At 47.8% G+C, this 20029-nt stretch overlaps 1 protein-coding gene across 2 annotated transcripts; it reads left to right on the forward strand.

Annotated features, from left to right (window-relative positions):
* Positions 1-268: 268 nt before the first annotated feature.
* Positions 269-6491, forward strand: LOC119174556 (uncharacterized). Of its 2 annotated transcripts, none has more exons than XM_037425508.2 (5): positions 269-609; positions 1465-1625; positions 2895-2968; positions 4195-4275; positions 6136-6491. In XM_037425508.2, exons 1-5 carry the CDS (start codon positions 490-492, stop codon positions 6267-6269), a joined length of 570 nt encoding a protein of 189 aa, XP_037281405.1. In that variant the 5' UTR covers positions 269-489; the 3' UTR covers positions 6270-6491. The 2 variants fall into 2 exon arrangements, with proteins under 2 accessions (XP_037281405.1, XP_075751562.1); XM_075895447.1 differs by lacking the exon at positions 269-609 and adding an exon at positions 627-1367.
* The last annotated feature ends 13538 nt before the right edge of the window (positions 6492-20029 follow it).

Here is a 20029-nt window from a genome sequence, read left to right on the forward strand (position 1 = left end):
GGCGGCGTGGAGACTGCTGCCTCGGTGGGTGCACAAAATAGACACATGCACACACAGACGTCTGTGGTTATTATTGCGGAACCGCCGACAGAGACCTTGAGGATTTCTCTTTAAAGCCCCGCCTTTGTACCGCGCGTTTACCGCGCCTTTCCACGCCAGCGAAAGGGTGAGCGCGAGGCGTCACTACCTATCCCACTGAAATGAGTCCTCTCAGGCGCCGCGCCCTGCTCTCTACCGTGCTGCAGAAATTAGGCGCCTTCTTCCTCTTCTAACCACTACCACCAAATGCATCCTCGCGTCGTTCCCGCCTCTCTGTAACTTTTTTTTTCTCCCTCAACGCGTCTCTCTGAACGTGTACTTTGCTTGTGCACGTTGTGACTAAACGTGGTGGTAGCGGTGAGTGAGAGAGGAGGGCGAAATATAAAAGCGAGACGATTCGCTCCTCAACACCACGCCCCGTGGCGAAAAACCAGCACTCGTGGTCACAGCATGTCGTCGTGGAAGATCTTGGTTTTGTCGGCTGCCTGCTTTGGCGCTCTCCTGGGCGTCCGAGCGCAGCAGGTCAACGTGAGAGATCCAGAATTGGGAGAATTTCAGGACGACGGCAAAGTGAGTGGCGCGGTTTGAAATTCAAGTGAAATTCGCCTGTTGATAAGACACTAAAACTGAAATAAAACTGCGCAAGCGTATACAGGACGAACCCAGGCTATTAACAGATTTGTTGACAACATCAAACTTCCGTTTCTGAGAATGCACATGGCCACAGGCACATGCGACGGTATCGATCGCCATCTTGAGTGCCCTTCATCTACCCCGAAATTTCTAACGCACCACCGGAATGCATGCAGCCTTCTTAACCGCGGGTCAAATCCGTGGCCTCGAGATTATCGGCGTGATACCCTATCTGTGGGTTAGATGAAGGGCTTTTAATATTGTGTGGGATACTGAGCCACGAGTGCTTGTGCGCACGCATGTTATCAGAAGTGGAAGTTTGATGTTGTCAATGGTTGTTGGTCTGCTCTCGTCCTGTGTACTTCTTGTACTGTAGTGTTTTGTATCCCGCGCAGTTTTATTTAAGTTTCATTGGTTTGAAATGGCGCGCAAGTGCAGCTGTTAGCCCCCCCCCCCCCCTCTCCCTGCCGTGGTGCTTAGCCAGGTAATGTGTCGCGTTACAGAGCTCTCGCGGTATAATTTCTACCACCTGGGATTCTTTAACGTGCGCCTCAATCTATGGGTACACGAGTGTTGTTGCGTTTCGCCTGCATCAGAATGCGGCCGCCGTGTCTGGAAATCAAGCCCACGCCCTCGAACTTAGCAGCGTGGTATACCCACGTGAAATTATGCCTAAAGAAAAAAAAAGCGTACAGGTAGGCCAGTTCTAAACCGTCAGTTTTGGACCGGCACATCTGCAGCTTCCCGGATGACCGTGCCGAAAAAACATTTTCCTCCCCAAACTGCCCGCAGTGTTTTCCGTTGAAGCAGCCGTGGTTCGTGGCGTTCCGCAACTACGAGGTGGACCCTTTCTTCGGCCTGGCGGCAAAGTGCGTTCGCTTCAGCCCTACGGACGTCCCGTACGTCGACAACGCGACGCACGTCAAGGTTGAGTACGGCGACCACGACAGTCTGTAAGCACCCGTTACCATCTTTATGGTGATAGCTGTACTGACACTTCGAGGCTCTCGTTGCGTAAAAGTAACTGCGTAAGCGGTCGCTTTCGCGGCATCAATTAAGATATACTGAATATGCCTATACTGAATAATTAAGATATACTGAATATGGCGGGAATGGCATTTCCTTCATATGAAGGGGGCACCGGGCAGGCAGATGTGGTCGAGTGCCATTTTGGGGTGTCTAAGCCATGGCGGAAAAAAAATTGGCTGGGTGTGGAGGGGGGAGGCAAGGGGCTGATGTGTCACCCCTAGCTACGTCACTGCCTTTAACCGATCTATCTACTAGGGAGTCAGCAATGTAACTAAAACAATCCAGTTGTTTCTCTTTGTAGCGCACAGCGCATTAGGAAATCATCGACACCTCAGCATTTTCTCCCGTACAACATTTATTAGCTGCAGTTATGACTGTCCCGGGTTGCCTGCTAGGGCTATTAACAAACTATACCTGCTGGATGGCACTGGTAACGGCGTGTTATAATCACTCTGACACAGAGGTATGTGCCTGTAATACGTCGTAAGTATGAATCAGTAAACTCGCATATATCATGAAGCCGCGAGGTCGAGGCAGTCAGTAAACTGAGGTCTCAAAGAGGTGATGGGCAGCACCAGCATGTCCAGCACCAGCATGGGCACAGCGGTGCAAGGAAAAGGGAATTAAAATGCCGCTGCAGTGATTTATGGGACGCCGTAATGAGCTATCGCATTACTGTCACTTGAGAGACCTATACAGTCATTAGCCATTAGTCAGATATTGATTACGCTCGTGTAGGGACCGACGAGCTTTAAAAAATGCGCGATCCAGGAAAAAGTATTAGTTTTATTGCTGTCTAACTCATACAGCCAGGCTTACTAGTCTTTAAGAATGAATCTACCAACTGAGCTATAACGGCGGCTATCCCCCTGTATATACCTAATGGGGTGTGTATGTGCATTTAAACGTGAAAGTGTCAGTCAGCGTCGCCTGTTGCTGTTTGGGTGAGTGCGAGACACTTTTTTTTTTGCCTGTCGGCGCCCCATAGCACGTGCTTTTGTTACGAGCTGGCAGTTGATAAGTTGTTGTGTGCCGATTCGGTCTTCTAAAAAAGAAAACTGTTGAAGATCCTAATAACTTAATGAAGCTGCGGAGTGTAACAATTTTCAACAGAACCATATATGAAGGGCTGGCACATTGCTATTGGTAAAGAATGCTAAATAATTTCGCTCTGCTTTTTTTTTACTTGCCAGGGACCTGAGTGTTCAGCTGGTTCGCACTGATGGCTATCACCACCAAAATGCCCTCCGAGTGTCACCAACAGGAGGTGAGCGGTGTTGGTTCGCCGTAACATTTCGTAGTGTCAACAGTAAACAAACATTATACGTGGCCACGTAAGCCATACGAGAGAACAATGTTATTGCACAATCCATAGTTATCTACCGTATCACTACTATGTAGATGAGGAAAGCGGTAAACTATCAGCTGGCGTTCTAACTAAAGGTATCTTCAAGGTCACACTGCTTTGAAGGACACAGATCACTTTCAAGGTCACGCATCACCTTCAAGGTTATAGATTACTTTCGAAGCCACACGTTTCAAATACCCCTCTCTGGAATGAAGTGAGGTGTCCCCTGCCGCACCGGCGCTCAGAATTCCACACATGAATAATGTGCCGCAATGACTCGCTATACTTAAACTAAGGCTGTAATACGGGCTTCTTAGTTTGCCTTAATAACACATTAACTTGCGCGACTGTGGCACAGATGCGATGACTCGATGTTCACCTCAGTGGTGTTAATGCTCTGTGCAAGGTGCCAGAGGTTCTACCCGTATTCATGAATGTCTCACTTGCAGTAATTAAAAATGCGAGAAACTCGAGTAACCTTCCTTTGACACACGTTCATGAACTACATGTCATCCATTTTCGGTTCTTCAAAATTCCGCACATCTTAAATCTACAAAGCTGACATATTTGGCTAAATGTGTGACTTAAATATATTGCACGTACTTATTCTATATACAGTGCACTGCTTATTTGTGAAATTGGTTTCCCAGAACTTTTAACATCAGACTAATGACGTCAATGAAATTATAAAGTAACCATTAAGCAACATTCTGTCAAGCTTAGATGTAGACGCGGACGAATTTTACAGAAAGTCGAAGACAAACGTTTCCTGAAAATTAAATAATTGGGCCGTAGACTTAAAACTTTACTTTTCTAATGAGGAAATTTCGTCTCATCTAGAAATGCCGGGAATACAACGAAACAGGGTCTGATCAACCTGAAAAAAGTTTGTAAAAGCTTGAGGTTTCAGGCACCGCATGAGAAGCTTCAGAGGAGTGGCTTGTTGAGTGAGTCGATTCTTTCTTCGCCCCGTTTTTTTCTTTTTTCGCGCTGAATTCTGCTATGAGCATAAGAAGCTTTTTCACAATGAATATGGAAGGCTCATAAGGTTAAGTACCTAAAGTTTTCGTCACATTTGAGAGCGTCTGTTGCTTGTTACTTTTGTAAAAATCGATACTTCGTCTTTCATCCTCTATGCCCCACAGGAGCGCAGGTCGAGATTGACCTGCCCATTGATTACGTGGACTGCAGCACTTGCAAGATCATCAGACACCCGTACGCAGGAAGTAAGTCATGCACATGGCTTCAGTCATTCGGACTCAATTATCAAATTGCCCGACCGACACACAGAAAGCAAGGGTCTTACTCTCCTATTAGGCAAGATATACCTAATTAAATCTGTCTTCTTGAACTAGGCATAGTCGAAGTGGCATGTCTCTGGAGCCAACGTTTCTAGAAGTATGATTTTTCGTGTTAGTTATCGTTAAAGCTTGTCTTCTGGACTCGTCTTCATCAAGACTCTTCATTGTCGATACCTACGTCGTGAATTGCCTAGAGGATTTTTTCACGTTAGGACTTGCCTTTGTCAAGACTTGCCCATGTCATGACTTCTCCTCATTAAGACCTCTCCACATCGCCTTCAAGAGATTTTTCCACCATGAATCGTTTTCGTCAAGGCCTGTTTACGTGAAGACTTTTCAATGCCAAGATATGTCCTCACCAAAAGTTGCCTTCGTCGGGAATCGTCTTCGTCAGGTACGCGTCGACGCTTACCTTTTTCAAGACTGGTGTACGTCTAGATGTAACTTTGCCGTTGTCAGCGCAAGTATAGTAGACGCTGGCCCGACGAAGACAGGTTTTTATTATCGGAACTTTTATATTTGAGATACAGGTTTTGTTCAGGTGCATTGTCGGTCACTTCATCAAGATCGAGGCAGGCGGTCAAGGAATGCCACGCCGTCGAGCCACTATTTTGACATTAGAAGTCGACTTCGTCAGTGTCTGCCATCGTAAAATGCTCTCGTCAAAATTTTGACTCCAGAAATAATGTTTTGGTCGACGCGATGGTACAGTGGTTGCGCTTAAAGAAAGGTCGCGGGCTCATTACCAACAGTGGTCGCATTTTTGGTGGAGATGATAATGCTCGAGTCCCGTACACATAAACTTATGGGCACGTTAAAAAAAAAAAAAACTAGCATGTGTGAACTTCCGGGGCTCTTCACTACGGTGTGCCTAATGAACATAGAGTGGTTTTGGCATGTAAAAACTCGACGACAACAACAACAACAACAACAACAACAACAACAACAACAACAACAACAACAACAACAACAACAACAACAACAACAACAACAACAACAACAACAACAACAACAACAACAACAACAACAACAACAACAACAACAACAACAACAACAACAACAACGATAACGATAATAATAATTGTTGTTGTTGTAGAATTTGTTTTGTATCACTCCAGTGAATCACCGCTTCTGTACCAACAACGACGACAACAATAACAATAATAACCCTATCATTATTATTATTATCGATAATAACAATATATGGTGGTCAACATGCCAGAACCACCACATGATTATGAGGGGGACGGCTCCGGTAATTTCGACCACCTGGTGCTCTTTAAGCTTCGTAGACATCGCACAGCACCAAGACCTCTAGCATTTCATCTCCACCAAAAGGCGACCGTCGTGGTCTGTATCGAACCCAGGACCTTCACGGACAAAAGCAGAGCACCGTAATCACTGAACCACCGCCGTGCACTTCACCACGTCAGCTTCAATCTGTCAGTATCAGTTTTTTTTTCAGCGTTTCGCACATTTTTGGCAACGAAGCACGTTACATTGTCACTACAATTGTTATGGAGCGCCCAGTACACTTCTCTTTCAACTATTCTGTCGTAATCAAGATACAGCTGTTGTATAATTACAATATAAAGCCTATCTTGTACAGAGATGTCTCGGAATATTTTTCAGTGAGTCAGAATCGGTTGTCCAACATTAGGCGACCGGTCCACGCTGCGTTTTAGACGTACGAACGAGCATGTAAAATGTTTCACCCGTAACTTACTACATGCTACTAAATAATCACCAAGTCAACGCTATCGATATCTGTCGTGTTCTTCACAGGGGCTGCCTGCAGTTTGCTCGTCACTGCCGAGCACATCGAAAACCCTCCGAACGCCTGCCACTTCATCTATCGGCTGCTGTGTGGCGCCACTAAAATTCCCATCTACGACGAAAGTTGCAAGAAGCATCACTGATCACCCCGGTCGCACCTACATCATATCGCCATCGCTGTGTACATACCAGATATTCCTTTCAGGATTGAGTAAATGTATATATAAATGCATAATTTGCGCAAATATAACTTCTTTTCTCTCTGAAGACCATTGTTCGAAGTGCATTGTTTACATAATTATGTAGTAAAGTTTACCTATGACTGATTGAAATAAAAGCGGCGTAATGCGCCTTGACGAAGACAACTGTTGAAGATTTATGTCCCAATACCACGATATGATTAGAAGGGATGCCGCAAATAGCGAAAGGCTCCGGAAATGCCAACAAAAAAAAAAAAAAATTCGCAGATCCCACGTACAGTGGGAATCGATGATATGCGAAGCACGAATAAGAAAGGTTATGTTCCTTTAAAATCAGGCCAACGTTACAAGGTGAAGGTAAATGATGCCGTACATGACTTCCATGTCATGATCACGTTTGCATGTGTCGTTTACCTTCGTCATCTATTCACGTCACGTGATACCAAATTTAGTATATGTGGAGCTAGCGAAACGGCCGTGAGCACGCAATTAGCGTGGTATGTTGTCATGTTCTTACATGACACGCGTGTCAGGATTATCATGTTTGCACCAGTCATATATTTCGCCATCCATTGACGTCACGTAACACCAAATTTGGTATATGTGGAGCTAGCAAAATGGCCGCGAGCGCATCAAGAAGGGCCCAATAAACTACAATGTAGCGTTGACGCGCGCGCACGCTGGGCACAGCGACGCTACGTTAGCAAAACGCGAGCACTCTATAGTCTGACGCCAGGCGTGAGCGGCGTGACTGTAGCGTCCGCCGGTGCGGCCCGACGGCAACCGACGGCGCGAAATGCGACATGCTGCGTTTCGCGCCAATGCCTTGCCCAGACAACACTGCGTCTCCCTCTTTTCGTGACGGAGGGATGCCGGAAGCACTGGAAAGCGCATGCGCCTAAGCAACGCAGCGCGGCGCACTCCTGCGAGTGCGCGCCGGCAGGACCGGTGCCTGGCGGGGCAACACCGGCGTGACCCGACGAAATGAACGCCGGTGAGCACGCGCACCGCGTCACGTCGAAATGTATTGGCGCCTTGACTGTGGCATGTAGTCATGTTCTCAAATGACACGCATCTCATGATTATCATGTTTGCACCAGCCACATCTTCGTCACCCATTGACGTTACATAATACCAACTTTGGTACATGTGAAGCTAGCGAAACAGCCGCGAGCGCATCAAGAGCGTTGCGTGTAGTCATGTTGTTCATGACACGCATCTCATGCTTATAATGTTTGCACCAGTATCATACCTTCGCCAACCATTGACGTACCGTAATACCAAATTTGGTATATGGGACGCTAGCGAAACGGCCGCGAGCGCATCATCAGCGTGGCATGTAGTCATATTACATGAAACGCCTGCCATGATTTTCATGTTAGGGTTTGTCGCTTGTGTTCGCCATGCAGTCATGTCATACCATATAACAGTTTTGCAACATGCCATGTGAAGGAAACCACCGCCAGAGCTGCAGGACCACGAAATGTAAATCATGACAATAATGACACACGTCATAATTTTCATGTTATGACAAGTTAAATATGCTCGTCATAGAGTCATGTTATGTCATACCAAGTTTGGCATTGATATCACTATCCAAACGGCTAGGAGAGCTAAAAGCCGTAGGTGGCTAGATAGATAGATAGATAGATAGATAGATAGATAGATAGATAGATAGATAGATAGATAGATATCCCCTCATGTAATGTCCCATGTGGGACCTTTGAGGTATAATGAATAAATATACGCTCAAAGTCACCGAAGTTCGTTAAGGAATGCTTCGCATTTAAAACAGGTGACTGTGACTGCCCAAAACACGATTGCCTCGCATGGCGTAGCACCTCAGCCCGGGTGGGAACAAGGGTTGTGCCTACAACGCCATGCAGCCGCCGCCAGAGACGAGGCGGCAATCAAACGCTGGAAGCGTTCACGTAGTTCATGCTGCCAGCTCGCGTCAGGGGAGACGGCGTTTCGGCGCGCAAGGCGATGCGTAACTTCGCTGCACTGCCGTTGCAGTATCGGCCAGCTCCTCAGAAACGCGACGACAAAGTGTGTTTAGAAAAAATGGGCAAACCCCACGTACAGTGGGAATCGACGATGTGCGAAGCACGAATGATAAAGGTTGATATGTCACCTCAAAATCAGCACAACGTTATGAGGTGGAGGTAAATGATGCTGTACATGACTTCCGTGTCATGATTATCATGTTTGGATGTGTCGTTTACCTTCGTCATCTATTGACGTCACGTGATTCGAAATTTAGTATATATGCTAGCGAAACGACCGCGAGCACGCTATGAGCGTGGTATATTGTCATGTTCTTATATGGCACGCGTGTCAGGATTATCATGTTTGCACCAGTCATTTACTTTCATCATGCATTGACGTCACGTAACACCAAATTTGGTATACGTGGAGCTAGCAAAACGGCCGCGAGCGCATCATGAAGGGCCCCATATACTTCAATGTAGCGATGACGTGCGCGCACGCTGGTCACAGTGACGCTACGTTAAGAAAGCGGGAGCACTCTATAGTCTGACGCGAGGCGCGATCAGCGTCCGTCGGCGCGGCCTGAAAGCAACCGGCGAGAAAGGCGACATGCTGCGTTTCAAGCCGATGCGTTAGCCAGACAACGCTGTGTCTTTCTCTTTTCGTGACGGAGGGACGCCACACGCGCTGAAACGCGCATGCGTCAAAGCAACGCAGCGCGGCGCGCGCATGCGAGTATATGGCAGAACCGGCGCCTTGCGTGGCAACGCCGGCGTGACCTGACCAAATGAACGCCGGTGAGCACGCGCACCGCATCACTTCGAAATGTATTGGCGCCTTAATTGGCTGTGGCATGTAGTCAATTTCTCACATGACATGCATCTCATGATTATCAAGTTTGCACCAGTCACATACCTTCGTCATCCATTGACGTCACGTAATACCAAATTTGGCATGTGTAAATCTAGCGAAACGGCCGCGAGTGCATAATAAGTGTGGCAGGTATACTAATGTTACATGACACGCATGTCATGATTATCATGTTTGTATGTCATTTACCTGTGTCGTTGGTTCGTGTCGCGTAATACCGAGTTGGTTGCATGTGAAGCTATCGAAACGGCTGCGAACGCATAATAATGGTAGCATGTAGTCATGTTACATGACACGCATCTCATGTTTATCATTTTTGCACCAGTATCATACCTTCGTCATCCATTAACGTCCCGTAATACCAAATTAGGTATAAGGAAATCTAGCAAAACGGCCGCAAGCGAATCATGTAGCCTGGCGTGTAGTGATGTTGTTACATGACACGCATCTCATGATTATCATGTTTGCACAGGTCACATACCTTCATCATTCATTCACGTACTGTAATACCGAATTTGGTATATGAGACGCTAGCGAAATGCCTGCGAGCCCATCATGTGCTTGACATGTAGTCGTGTTGTTACATGACACGCATGCCATGATTTTCATGTTAGGGTCTGTCACTTGTGTTCACCATGCAGTCATGTCATACCATGCCAGTTTTGCAACATGCCATGTGAACGAAACCACCGCAAGAGCTGCAGGACAATGAAATGTAAATCTTGACATTTATGACATCGATGTCATGATTTTCATGTTATGACTAGTCAAATACGTTCTTCATACAGTCATGTTATGCCATACCAACTTTGGTATCGATACCATTATCGGAACGGCTAGGAGAGCTAAAAGTCGTAGGCGGCTAGACAGACAGACAGACAGACAGACAGACAGACAGACAGACAGACAGACAGACAGACAGACAGACAGATAGACAGATAGATAGATAGATAGATAGATAGATAGATAGATAGATAGATAGATAGATAGATAGATAGATAGATAGATAGATAGATAGATAGATAGATAGATAGATAGATAGATAGATAGATACGCTCAAAGTTGCCGAAGTTCGCTAAGAAATGCTTCGCATTTAATAGTGCTCTGTCACGTGCACTGAAAGAATAACGAGGAGAAAGGAGTCTGACGCTACATCATGACAATAGGGGCCCAAAGCTCAAGTTTGCGGAGCGACGACAACGCCGCGTTGGGGCTCTGGCGGCAAGCCATGTGCGAGGCAGAGGGCGCAGGTGATTCAGTGTGTTCTTACCCCGTGGTTTCACCGCAGCGGGAGCATGTGCGGCACTGAGTCGGTGCGGGGAATTTGGCGCACTGGAAGAAGACGCTCGCTGTTCGACGTTGCGTTGCCGCGATGGCAGAAGCGACCACACGGAAGCGTCAGCGAGGTCCGAAGTGTTGTTCTGTGCCACGAGAGTGCAGACAGTACCAAGACACGCGATCCACCTGCAAAACTATCGGTTGCCGGACAAGTCTTACGAGAGGGAAAGACAAGAAGCGTGGATCACCGCAGTTAAAAGAGTATAAAGTAAGTTCTAGCTCTGTCGCGCCTCCCATTTTCATTGCCTCAATTCGCTTGAAATCGTTTGTTTCGACTACCTGAATCAGTACGTAACAAGGCGCGTGCGTGCAGCGACTGCAGTGATGATAGCTCGCTGTCTCCTCGCATTGTGAAAGTCCAGTTGGTATGGTTGTATGCTGAAACAACTTTGTGTTTTCATTCCTTGTGTTTGTGAGGCGTAGTTGTCGTTGTTCACGCTCGCATAAGTCATACCGCAGTTAGCGTTGCGTTGTTGGTTGCTTTCAACTGAACTGCGCGCATTGTCAAAGCTTTGCCGCCCGCGATTCACGCATCGGGAAGGCTGCATTATCGCGCTGGAACGAGCTTGTGTTAATTTTCAGCAAACCTTGACATCGCCTTGCTAGTTTTTTTCTATTTTAAGTCGCTTCTTAGGGTGATATTTATTCAAGCCGCCGAATTGAACTGACTCCTAATACAATAGGAGATGTGCGGTTTTCTTTCACGCGTGCCACGTGTGGACGTGTTACGCTCCGTAGAGTGCTTCCAGTGCCACAAAAAGCTGCAAATTACTGTAAAAATCTCGCAAACGAAATTGGGGGACCATTAAGCGTCACCTTTAAAAGTTGAACGCGATAGGGATATTCTGTTCCTATATAGTGCATACTTCAAAGAATTAGTGTGTGCCATCTTTTAGAACTTGCTATGTACCCACTATGTGGCCTTAAGGGTGCAGTAACGCAGTGTGTGACTAGCTTTGAACTATGAATTACGATAATGCCATGTACCGACGCCCGATTGCAGTGTATACGCTTGTACCACGCATTACGGCAATGTTTCATTTATCGTGAAGCGTGTATTCAGAACGTGTGTTCGTAAAGAATGAACTTGCGTTTGAAAGAATGAGCCGGGTTCGATTCCCACTCAGCCTAAGAATTATTTGTTTTACTTGCATATTTATCGATTTTTTCGGTCACGCAAAGATAGTTTTTCGCTCGCAACCAACGACGCCAACGCCTGAATTTCTGCGAAACGAGCTTTTTAACGCCATCGCGTTAAGTTTCGGTGTTAAAAAAATACAGCTTGCCTGTGATAGCGTAGCATGAAGGCGAGATCGCTCGCCATAGTAAAACGCATATGTACTTTCATTCAAGCAGTGTCGTAACAAGCAGAGAAATTCTTTTCTTACGAAGAATAATTATTTACCGATGGTGCACTTTGTGCGCTGCCATTGAAAGGGAAATCAAATGATCAACGTACACGCGATACGGCAGACAATCTTACGGCCACCTTATTTCTGTTCTTTTGCTCCACGCACTCAGACTATAGTAAAAGCAAGAGCATTACAAAACACGATGTATCAACGCATGACCACTTTATCGAAATTCCGTCGAAGTCCACGCCGACGCGAATCGGAGAGGTCACCACCGCCTTCGTTCCAAACGGGGCAACGACTCGTCGCCGTCGATCGCTTCGAGCATTTAAACGCGTCTCGAAATTCCTTCAAGTCCAGCAGCGCGGCGTTGACGCGCACGCGCGGCGGCAGACTCAACCCGTAGCGCATACGCTCGCGGTCCCGCGCAACCTCGTTTTTGGGTGCGCAAAATGCCGCCGCGTAGTTGATGAAGAAAAGTTTCAACGCGGTCAGTTTCAGGGGCGCGCGGTCCGGCACGAACGGTACACCGTGCGAGTACCCCTGGAACGCCACCATGAGTGGCTTGATGACGGCGTTGTCCGCAAAGATCTCCTCGGCGAAATTGTCCACGTTGCCGCTCGTCGCAGAAACGCCAGCAGCTTGGACGGCGTCTTTGTAGTGCTCTACGAGACACTTCGTGATAGAGTCGAACCTGTCTCGAGTCCAGCTGGACCAGAGGGCATCTTCCAGCGAGGAAAGAAGCAACGCCCTCGACACGTCGATCGACAGCAGAGGGTACAGTGTGGGAGGCACATCGGCTCGCGTTACCAGTGACGCGGACGCCACGCTGCTGGAAGTCAGGTAGACCGCGTTGGTCGACTCCAGAGACCTTGTCCACGTGACGTCAAGATCTGTCGAGCGTCCGTCGAAGCGGGCGTCGTAATTGACACCGCCCTTGCACGAGTTCCAGTATCTCTCGAGGGACGTGGCCAGGAGACCGCCATAGTAGCCGACCAGGTTGTCCGTGTCGTAGGTGGTGTTCGCGATCGCGTAGTAGGCGTCGATTTTTTCCCGGCTCTCCCTGCCGGCCAGGTAGTCCACGCGCAGAACCCCAAGCCGCTTCAAGGTGTTGGAAAGGTCTTCACCCTGTATCCAAGTGGTGCCCGCACGATAGGTCCTCGTCAGTGAGGACATGGCGTGCCTGGCCGTCGCGGCCCACTGGAGGTCCAGGTCAGTGGTCTTGGCGACGATCTCTCGCAGGATCCACCGAACGCCGTGCGGGAACAGTCGGTTGACCAGATGGAAGCAGCTTTGTGTCCTCGGGTCCACAGACTGTTGGAAACTAGGGTAACCTATGTGTAGCAAGCCCTGTGGTACCGCTGCCGGTGGCAGCAAGGGAGCGACGAGTGCGACAACACGGATGCCAAGGAAATTGAGCATGACTTGAGGACTCCACTTTCGAATAACGCCAGGAAGTTTTTCGAAGTACGAGTGACAAACCACCACGACGCTGTCGTTAGGCCCTCTGCGAAGGTAAAGGAGGTAGTCACTCACGCGAAACATCGGTAATGGTGGAAAATCTTTCGCGGTGTAAACGACCTTGTCTTCCCGTGCCTCTTTGACGAAAACTGGCTTAGATGCTTCCAAGATCTCAGCCTCGAACTGTATCACGATTCTGGCGGCGGCATTACTTTGGGGCAACGTCTTCCATAGGGTTAGCGTTCGCCGAACAATTTCCTTGTAGGTCATCGACTTTGAGGTCTTTTGCATCTCGTATTGCACCGAAAGGAATTCCCGCGGTGCGTCGACGTGCAGCAAGTAGGGACCACTGTCGGAGACCTTCCGAAGCGACGCGTGAACGATGGGAAAGATGGCCAGTTGTTGGTCCACCAGCTTCAGGACTTGATCGAGCTGGAACGGTGTCGGTGAGTCGATATACGGCCAGTCTTTGAGGCCAACCGCTTGAAGCAGACCTCGGATGCCGTCCCACTGGGCACCTTCTTCGGCGACCGTTTTTTGGAGGCAGAGGCTCATCACCAGGCTCGAATGATCCAAGAAGTTGTGCTCGCCGCGACCAACGCTTTCTGCGGTAGCTGTTGTGAGTGCGTGCATGTGATCCAAGAGATACCTGCGATAAAAGGAGCCCGGGTGTAAGCACCGTGCAGTTTTTTTTTTATTTCAGCGTCTTCGTCGTCGCATTATAAGTAGTAGTAGCAGTAGTAGAAGTAGTAGTGGTAGTAATAGTGGTAACGGCAGGTGTCACGCAGGTCACGTAACCATATGGGAAGTAAAAAATTAACATAAAATGCTCGTGTTAGAAATGATGACCAAGTCATGACTATTAAGCTTCGCTGTCCAAAAGTTTTTACAGAAGACGATACTACAGAGTAGCGTAACAGGATGTCAAACTGTTAGCAAAGCTGATATTTCAAAACCCTGTCTGTCTTTTTCTTGGGACGGGTGCATGAACTTTGATACAACAGTTCCTGCCAAGACGCTGTCACATTGCCGCTGTCATGTTTTATGGAATCGTGCATGGTAGACAGCGCATTTGTCAAGAACAATCAAGCTGCTTTGCATTTTCATTACGTCGGTTCATTGGGTTACGTGTGGTATGCGGTGATCTTGTCATTCCAGACCCTGTTTCAGTGAGTACAAAATCCTGTCATATGCCAAAAGACATTACTAAAAGAGACTACTTGCAGCGTGGTGATCACAGGAAAACAGCTCGTGTTTTTTTTTCTTTTTCAATAACGTGTTTGCGCATGCTGTTGATGGGGCGTCAACCTAACGGCAATCGCCGACAGCCTCGTGGTTTAGCCACTCGCAAACGAATTATGTTTGTCATTTGACATCTGTCAGTGTTTTACAGCTATTTTAGGAGGTTCTGACGTCATGCAAAAGATAAGTACGTATCAGTTGATAGCTGGCTAGATTTAACGAGTAGCATTACATGGTTTCCAAAGCGCAACCTTACTGAACGTTTCCCATTGAGAAGAGCTCCGCTTAGTTTCTGATAATGCTGTATAATCACATCCTGCCGTACGATATTCAGGTGTTCAGGAGAAGGTGCAGCTTGAAGAGATCAATTTCATTAACAGGGTTCACGGTTTCGTTTTGACGCTTCCACAAGAGTTGTCTTGCCTTTAAGGCAGTTGCTGCCTTGAAAATGTCAACTCCATATATCGAAACATTTGCTCACGCGACACCACGTCAAACAAATATTCATATCCTGCCATAGTACCCTCAATAAGGGACATGATACGAGCTTGTTTATGCGGTGGGAATATTTCATTAAATTACGTGTCATACGTACTTCGTGACTTCCTTGATCAAGAATGCCTTTCCCGCGGCCCTATAAGGCAGATCGTCGTTCATCTCCCAGTCCGACGAGCAGACGTACGAGTAGAAGTCGACGCACGGTTTGACCGAGACGTTGAGCTTTTCGTCCACGAGCTTTATCTGCCAGCGACACGCCTCGGTGTCGCACTCGAACGATCCGGAAGACGTCGACACCGGCTCGCCAGTCGATTCGGTCTCGTCGTCCTCGTTTTGCCGAAGGGTCGATACCTTCTTGCGAGTCGTCGCCAACGTTGAGGTCGACGTCGGAATAGAAGTCGCCACGGACGTAGCCGCTCGGCCCTGCGCGACGACGCTACCTCCGCCCTTCGCCGCAGGTGGCTCTCCGGTCGTCTCCGCCAACTGTTGAGTCTCGCTGTGGTGATGGTGATGATCTCGAGTCTCTGGAAAAACCTCGATGACCATCATCGCCACAAAGCTGACAATCAGCGCGAAGATGGCAGCCAGTATCACAGTCTGCGCGCTCAGTTCCTTGAAGTTTAGATCCTTCCACCTTTTTGGAAGCACGAAGGACGCATCGCGGTTGCCGTCGAACTTCGGGGCAGTGCTGCCGGACGGGGCCTCGTCTGTCACCTCCGTGCCGGCGTATTCGTCGTCCTCTTCCTCGAGCCCCTTTTCCTCGGAGGACGAAGAACTGCTCGACGATCCGCTCGCCGTCATTAGCGTCGAGAAGCTGCCGAACGGAGACACTCGGCTCGCGGTGAGCTTCTCCGCCAGGGCTGCGACGCGTCCGGTGGTCGCCGGGTCGCTGAACGACCGCACGACTTTCGAACGGGGCGCTGAGCCCCCGATGGCGGACGTTTTGGTAGACGGGACATTTGCTGCTGGAGCTTTAGGAGCCTGCTGTGGCTGCGTCGTGGCCCCGGTATTGCCGACGATGGCTCGATGAGACGGACTCGTAGCGTACTGCTCACTAGGGACGGCTGCTCCCGACTCTCTCTGCGGCGTCTCGGCGCTGTACACGTAGCCTGGCTGTGGCAAGTACTGGCCGCTGGGCAACACGGCGGCTCCCAGTGGCCGGACTGGCATGTTCGGCCGAAGGTACGAGAAAGGCCTATTGATGGTCCGGTTGTCCATGGCTGACGTCAGTCCTGCCTTTTCCCCACCAGCTGCTCAGCTTGGGAGCGCTCTTGAAGATCGGTGCGAATAAGATAGCGGCTCGTAATGGCGACTGGGATCTTACTCCTGTCTCTCTTCCTTTCTAGCTGGAACGGAAAGCCTCGCACTTATTACGAACTACTCTTGAGTGTGCGAAGGAGCTTGCCTAGCTTTTCAGAGGGCGCAGAACGGACGATCCGAAGGACATCGAGGCATGGAACGAGCTGGGAGCCGTTGAAGCTCGCGCTACGTGCGAAGGGAGCGATGATGATGGCCTTCCACGAGATCGCGTTTGTCAGTTGCACGAAACGGCGAAAAGCATTATTCGTCATTTCATTAAGTTAACATCTAAGTATTCAAAATTGTTCACATCAGGTTAATACGGTAGTATGGAATACAAGCTCAAAAGCATATAATTTGTAGGGAAATTGAATATTTTGCGTATTATTCCCATTTAATTTATTTATTTTTGATTTTTAATTTCATAGCTTTACTAAAACAACACTAACAGTCTCAATGTTGCATTAATGGCCAATCCCCCAAAGTAGGTACGTGTCATTTAGCTAGGGAAACGAGCAAACAAATAAGCAAGCACGACAAATATGGCTGGTGACGTGTCGCCTTAGAAGACGACAACAACGAGGTGCCCGCGCGACTGTACTGGTGCTGTGGCACAAGCGCGAGGCTTGCGTCGAACATTGGCCAGGAGTGACTCCAACACCTGAGCTATATGTATACGCCCCTGAACTTGTTTACGTTTCCTGTACTTAGATTGTCTGCAGTCACAAGTGGCTGTAGAGACTTATAAGCTGGGAATCATTTAATATCAATCTCTTAACATAAAGAACAATTTACCCGATGTGGCAGATGTTCAGATAACGTGTTAAAAATCCCGAATATTGCTCCATTGTTACGTTAACCACTGCCGGTTAAAGCCAAGAAATCACCGCTTGTGGTTGAAAACGCACCAATAATTAAGCAGTGGCACCAACCGCCTCCGTTACTTCCCAGGTAAGCTAACACCTATGGGTCCTGTGGTTCGGCAAAGATGCATTCCTCTACCATGGCCGTGCCTCTACCCCAGAATGGTTTCGTTGCCGTGGTCTAAAAATCGAACACCAGACCCCCTAAACCACCTACAGACAATCGCGCTCGTGTGCTGCCCTGCTATAATGTGCGCGCTTCTTTCGTTTTCACCCGAGACGCTGAGGCCCCGCCGCGGTGGTCTAGTGGCTAAGGTATCCGGCTGCTGACCCGCAGGTCGCGGGATCAAATCCCGGCTGCGGCGGCTGCATTTCCGATGGAGGCGGTAATGTTGTAGGCCCGTGTGCTCAGATTTGGGTGCACGTTAAAGAACCCCAGGTGGTCAAAATTTCCGGAGTCCTCCACTATACGGCGTCTCTCATAATCATATGGTGGTTTTGGGACGTTAAAAACCCACAAATAAATCAAAACCCGAGACGCTGAGGGAGGCCATTCGTATCACTGGACAGACGAGCCGACATACGCAATCGCGGTATAGCACGGCCTCTGGAGGAAAAAAAAAAAAAAAACGGCCGTGGCTGTAGGCTCGTGCCTAACTGCAACACAACTAAATTTCGACCTTTAATTGAGTCAATTAGTGACCCTTTAATAATTGCAAGCAAACAGCATATCTTTCTTTGATATCAGGCATACAGCTTATAGCTTGGTGTTTCAGTATTAGTTTCAATTGAAAAAAAGAAACAACAAAACAAACACCAGGATCGCATGCTGGATAAGGAGCCTGTAAAATATCGAAACAACCTCCTACCCGTTTTTTGTAAAGATTAGGTTGCTACTGCTTTGCGCTTCACACGTGTGCTTCGAATGACGTCAAACGGTTTTTTTCTTCTCTTAGCGTATGTTTCCCGCTGTAATATGCGGCAGGAATATTAATCTAGCAACTAGTTCAGTTCATTATAAGGCTGCCATTGATAGACCACTAAAATTAAAGACACCAGGGTCCGTATTCGCAAAAAACACCTCATATACACTAAAAATTGCGTACGAAAACATTTCAGGCAATCACGACGCGAGACATATAATTAGTGAAGCGCACCTAAGGAAGACAAGTCTTGTGAATTACGTCGCCGAAGAACGGCATGAATACAATGCTTGACGACGAAAAAGTTCGTGTTGCCAAAAAATGTTAGCGGAACCAATCACGGTCAACTGCGGCGACCACAAAGCGATTAGCACTAGCATTGTTCTAAAGTAATAATAAAAGTAATCATAACAAATACGCGCCTCCGATCATACAGCATGAGGGATGTTTGATTGAGCTTCACTGGAAATTCACATTCGCAGGGTTGTGTGGCGGTCAATTTTTTCTACACTGTCATAAATGCAGGAGGAAATAAACACAAAGCTGAAACGTCACAGATTATCAGCTGCATAGCCCCAGCCGAACTCGCTGCGATTCAGCTCTCTTTCTCGTGCACACGTTCGATGCGGTGCTGATAAGATTGTACTGCGCGTTAAAAATAATCTGCAAGATGATGCCACCATTCACGTGGGCACGAAATAATCTGTTCGTTTTTTGGTGTATACTTTTTTTCATGCGCCAACTTATCTCAGGATCAACTGATAACCCGACCTCATTCGATGTTGGTATTTGCCAGGTTATCACTGTGGGAATTCTGTCAGTTTTCATGTATGCTCGAAACATTTCGTTTCCGGTATATGGAAAACTATACACCCACATCGACCGCGACATCGGAAACGTTGCGTTATGCCGCCGGAATTTTCAGCGTCATTTTGCTAGGCGTCAGCGCTGTCACATGAACACGATATATTGAATTAATGCTACAAGTTCACTATGAGCCTTTGCCCATTCGGTGATCACAGTGCACACCAGTTTCAGATAACTGGTGGTGTTGCTCTGGTGAATGGATTTTTGTTAGGAGTATAGTACAGTGCTTTGCGTTGACTGGCGGAACATGGGAGAGGCCTTTGTCCTGCAGTGGACGTAGTCAGGCTGACAATGGTGATGATGATCATAGTGCTTTGGATTCTTGTGTGTGTACCTGTGCTGCTGCTTAGCGTTGACAACAGAGGAGAGCTGGGTCTCAATGATCGCACAAACGACTAGACTGAATTTCACGACTGTGGCTTGAACCGAAGTGAAGAAACGTCATGAAGCTTCGTCCCAGGTAAGCTCAGGCGTTTCGCTCACATTGTTGTAATGATTCCACTTCATGACAAAGGCGGTGGCTGGGTAACCAACGCAGCCAGTTCAAATAAAATTCTGGATACGCTGGATGGACTTAAAATCGAAGCTGGTTCTAAACTATAGACAGTTCACTCAATGTGACAGAACGGTAATGACACATACTAATCATTGATCCATTTGTTTACTTCATGTCGCAGACAGTAGCGTTTGCGCAACGAAGCTTGAGAAAATAAATCTTCGCATACGCAGAAAAAAAAAGAACAAAGCACAAGCAGACCAGCTGTTTCACGACTGCGTAACTTTGGTGGCAACTACAATAAGCGAGCGTGTAAGGTTTGCGCACAAGTTAAAGTGTTCTCTGTGGCTATAGATATACCTGCCGACTAATCTAGGGTCGCAGGAGATAAAGAGGGAAAAGAAATGTGACAGTGAGAATGGTAGAAGAGGGTGGTGGTAATGTTTTATAACGTATGATCATAACAATAATCTAACCGGTCCCACGTGCATTTGTCTAATTTGAC

Source organism: Rhipicephalus microplus, chromosome 5 (assembly GCF_043290135.1).
Source record: "Rhipicephalus microplus isolate Deutch F79 chromosome 5, USDA_Rmic, whole genome shotgun sequence".
Lineage (NCBI taxonomy): Eukaryota > Metazoa > Arthropoda > Arachnida > Ixodida > Ixodidae > Rhipicephalus > Rhipicephalus microplus.

Bases quoted from the DNA above. Each gene is read 5' to 3' on its own strand.
- LOC119174556 (XM_037425508.2), top strand. From the start codon at position 490: ATGTCGTCGTGGAAGATCTTGGTTTTGTCGGCTGCCTGCTTTGGCGCT. The intron at 610-1,464 runs GTGAGTGGCGCG...AACTGCCCGCAG, and splicing joins AATTTCAGGACGACGGCAAA to TGTTTTCCGTTGAAGCAGCC. The intron at 1,626-2,894 runs GTAAGCACCCGT...TTTACTTGCCAG, and splicing joins TACGGCGACCACGACAGTCT to GGACCTGAGTGTTCAGCTGG.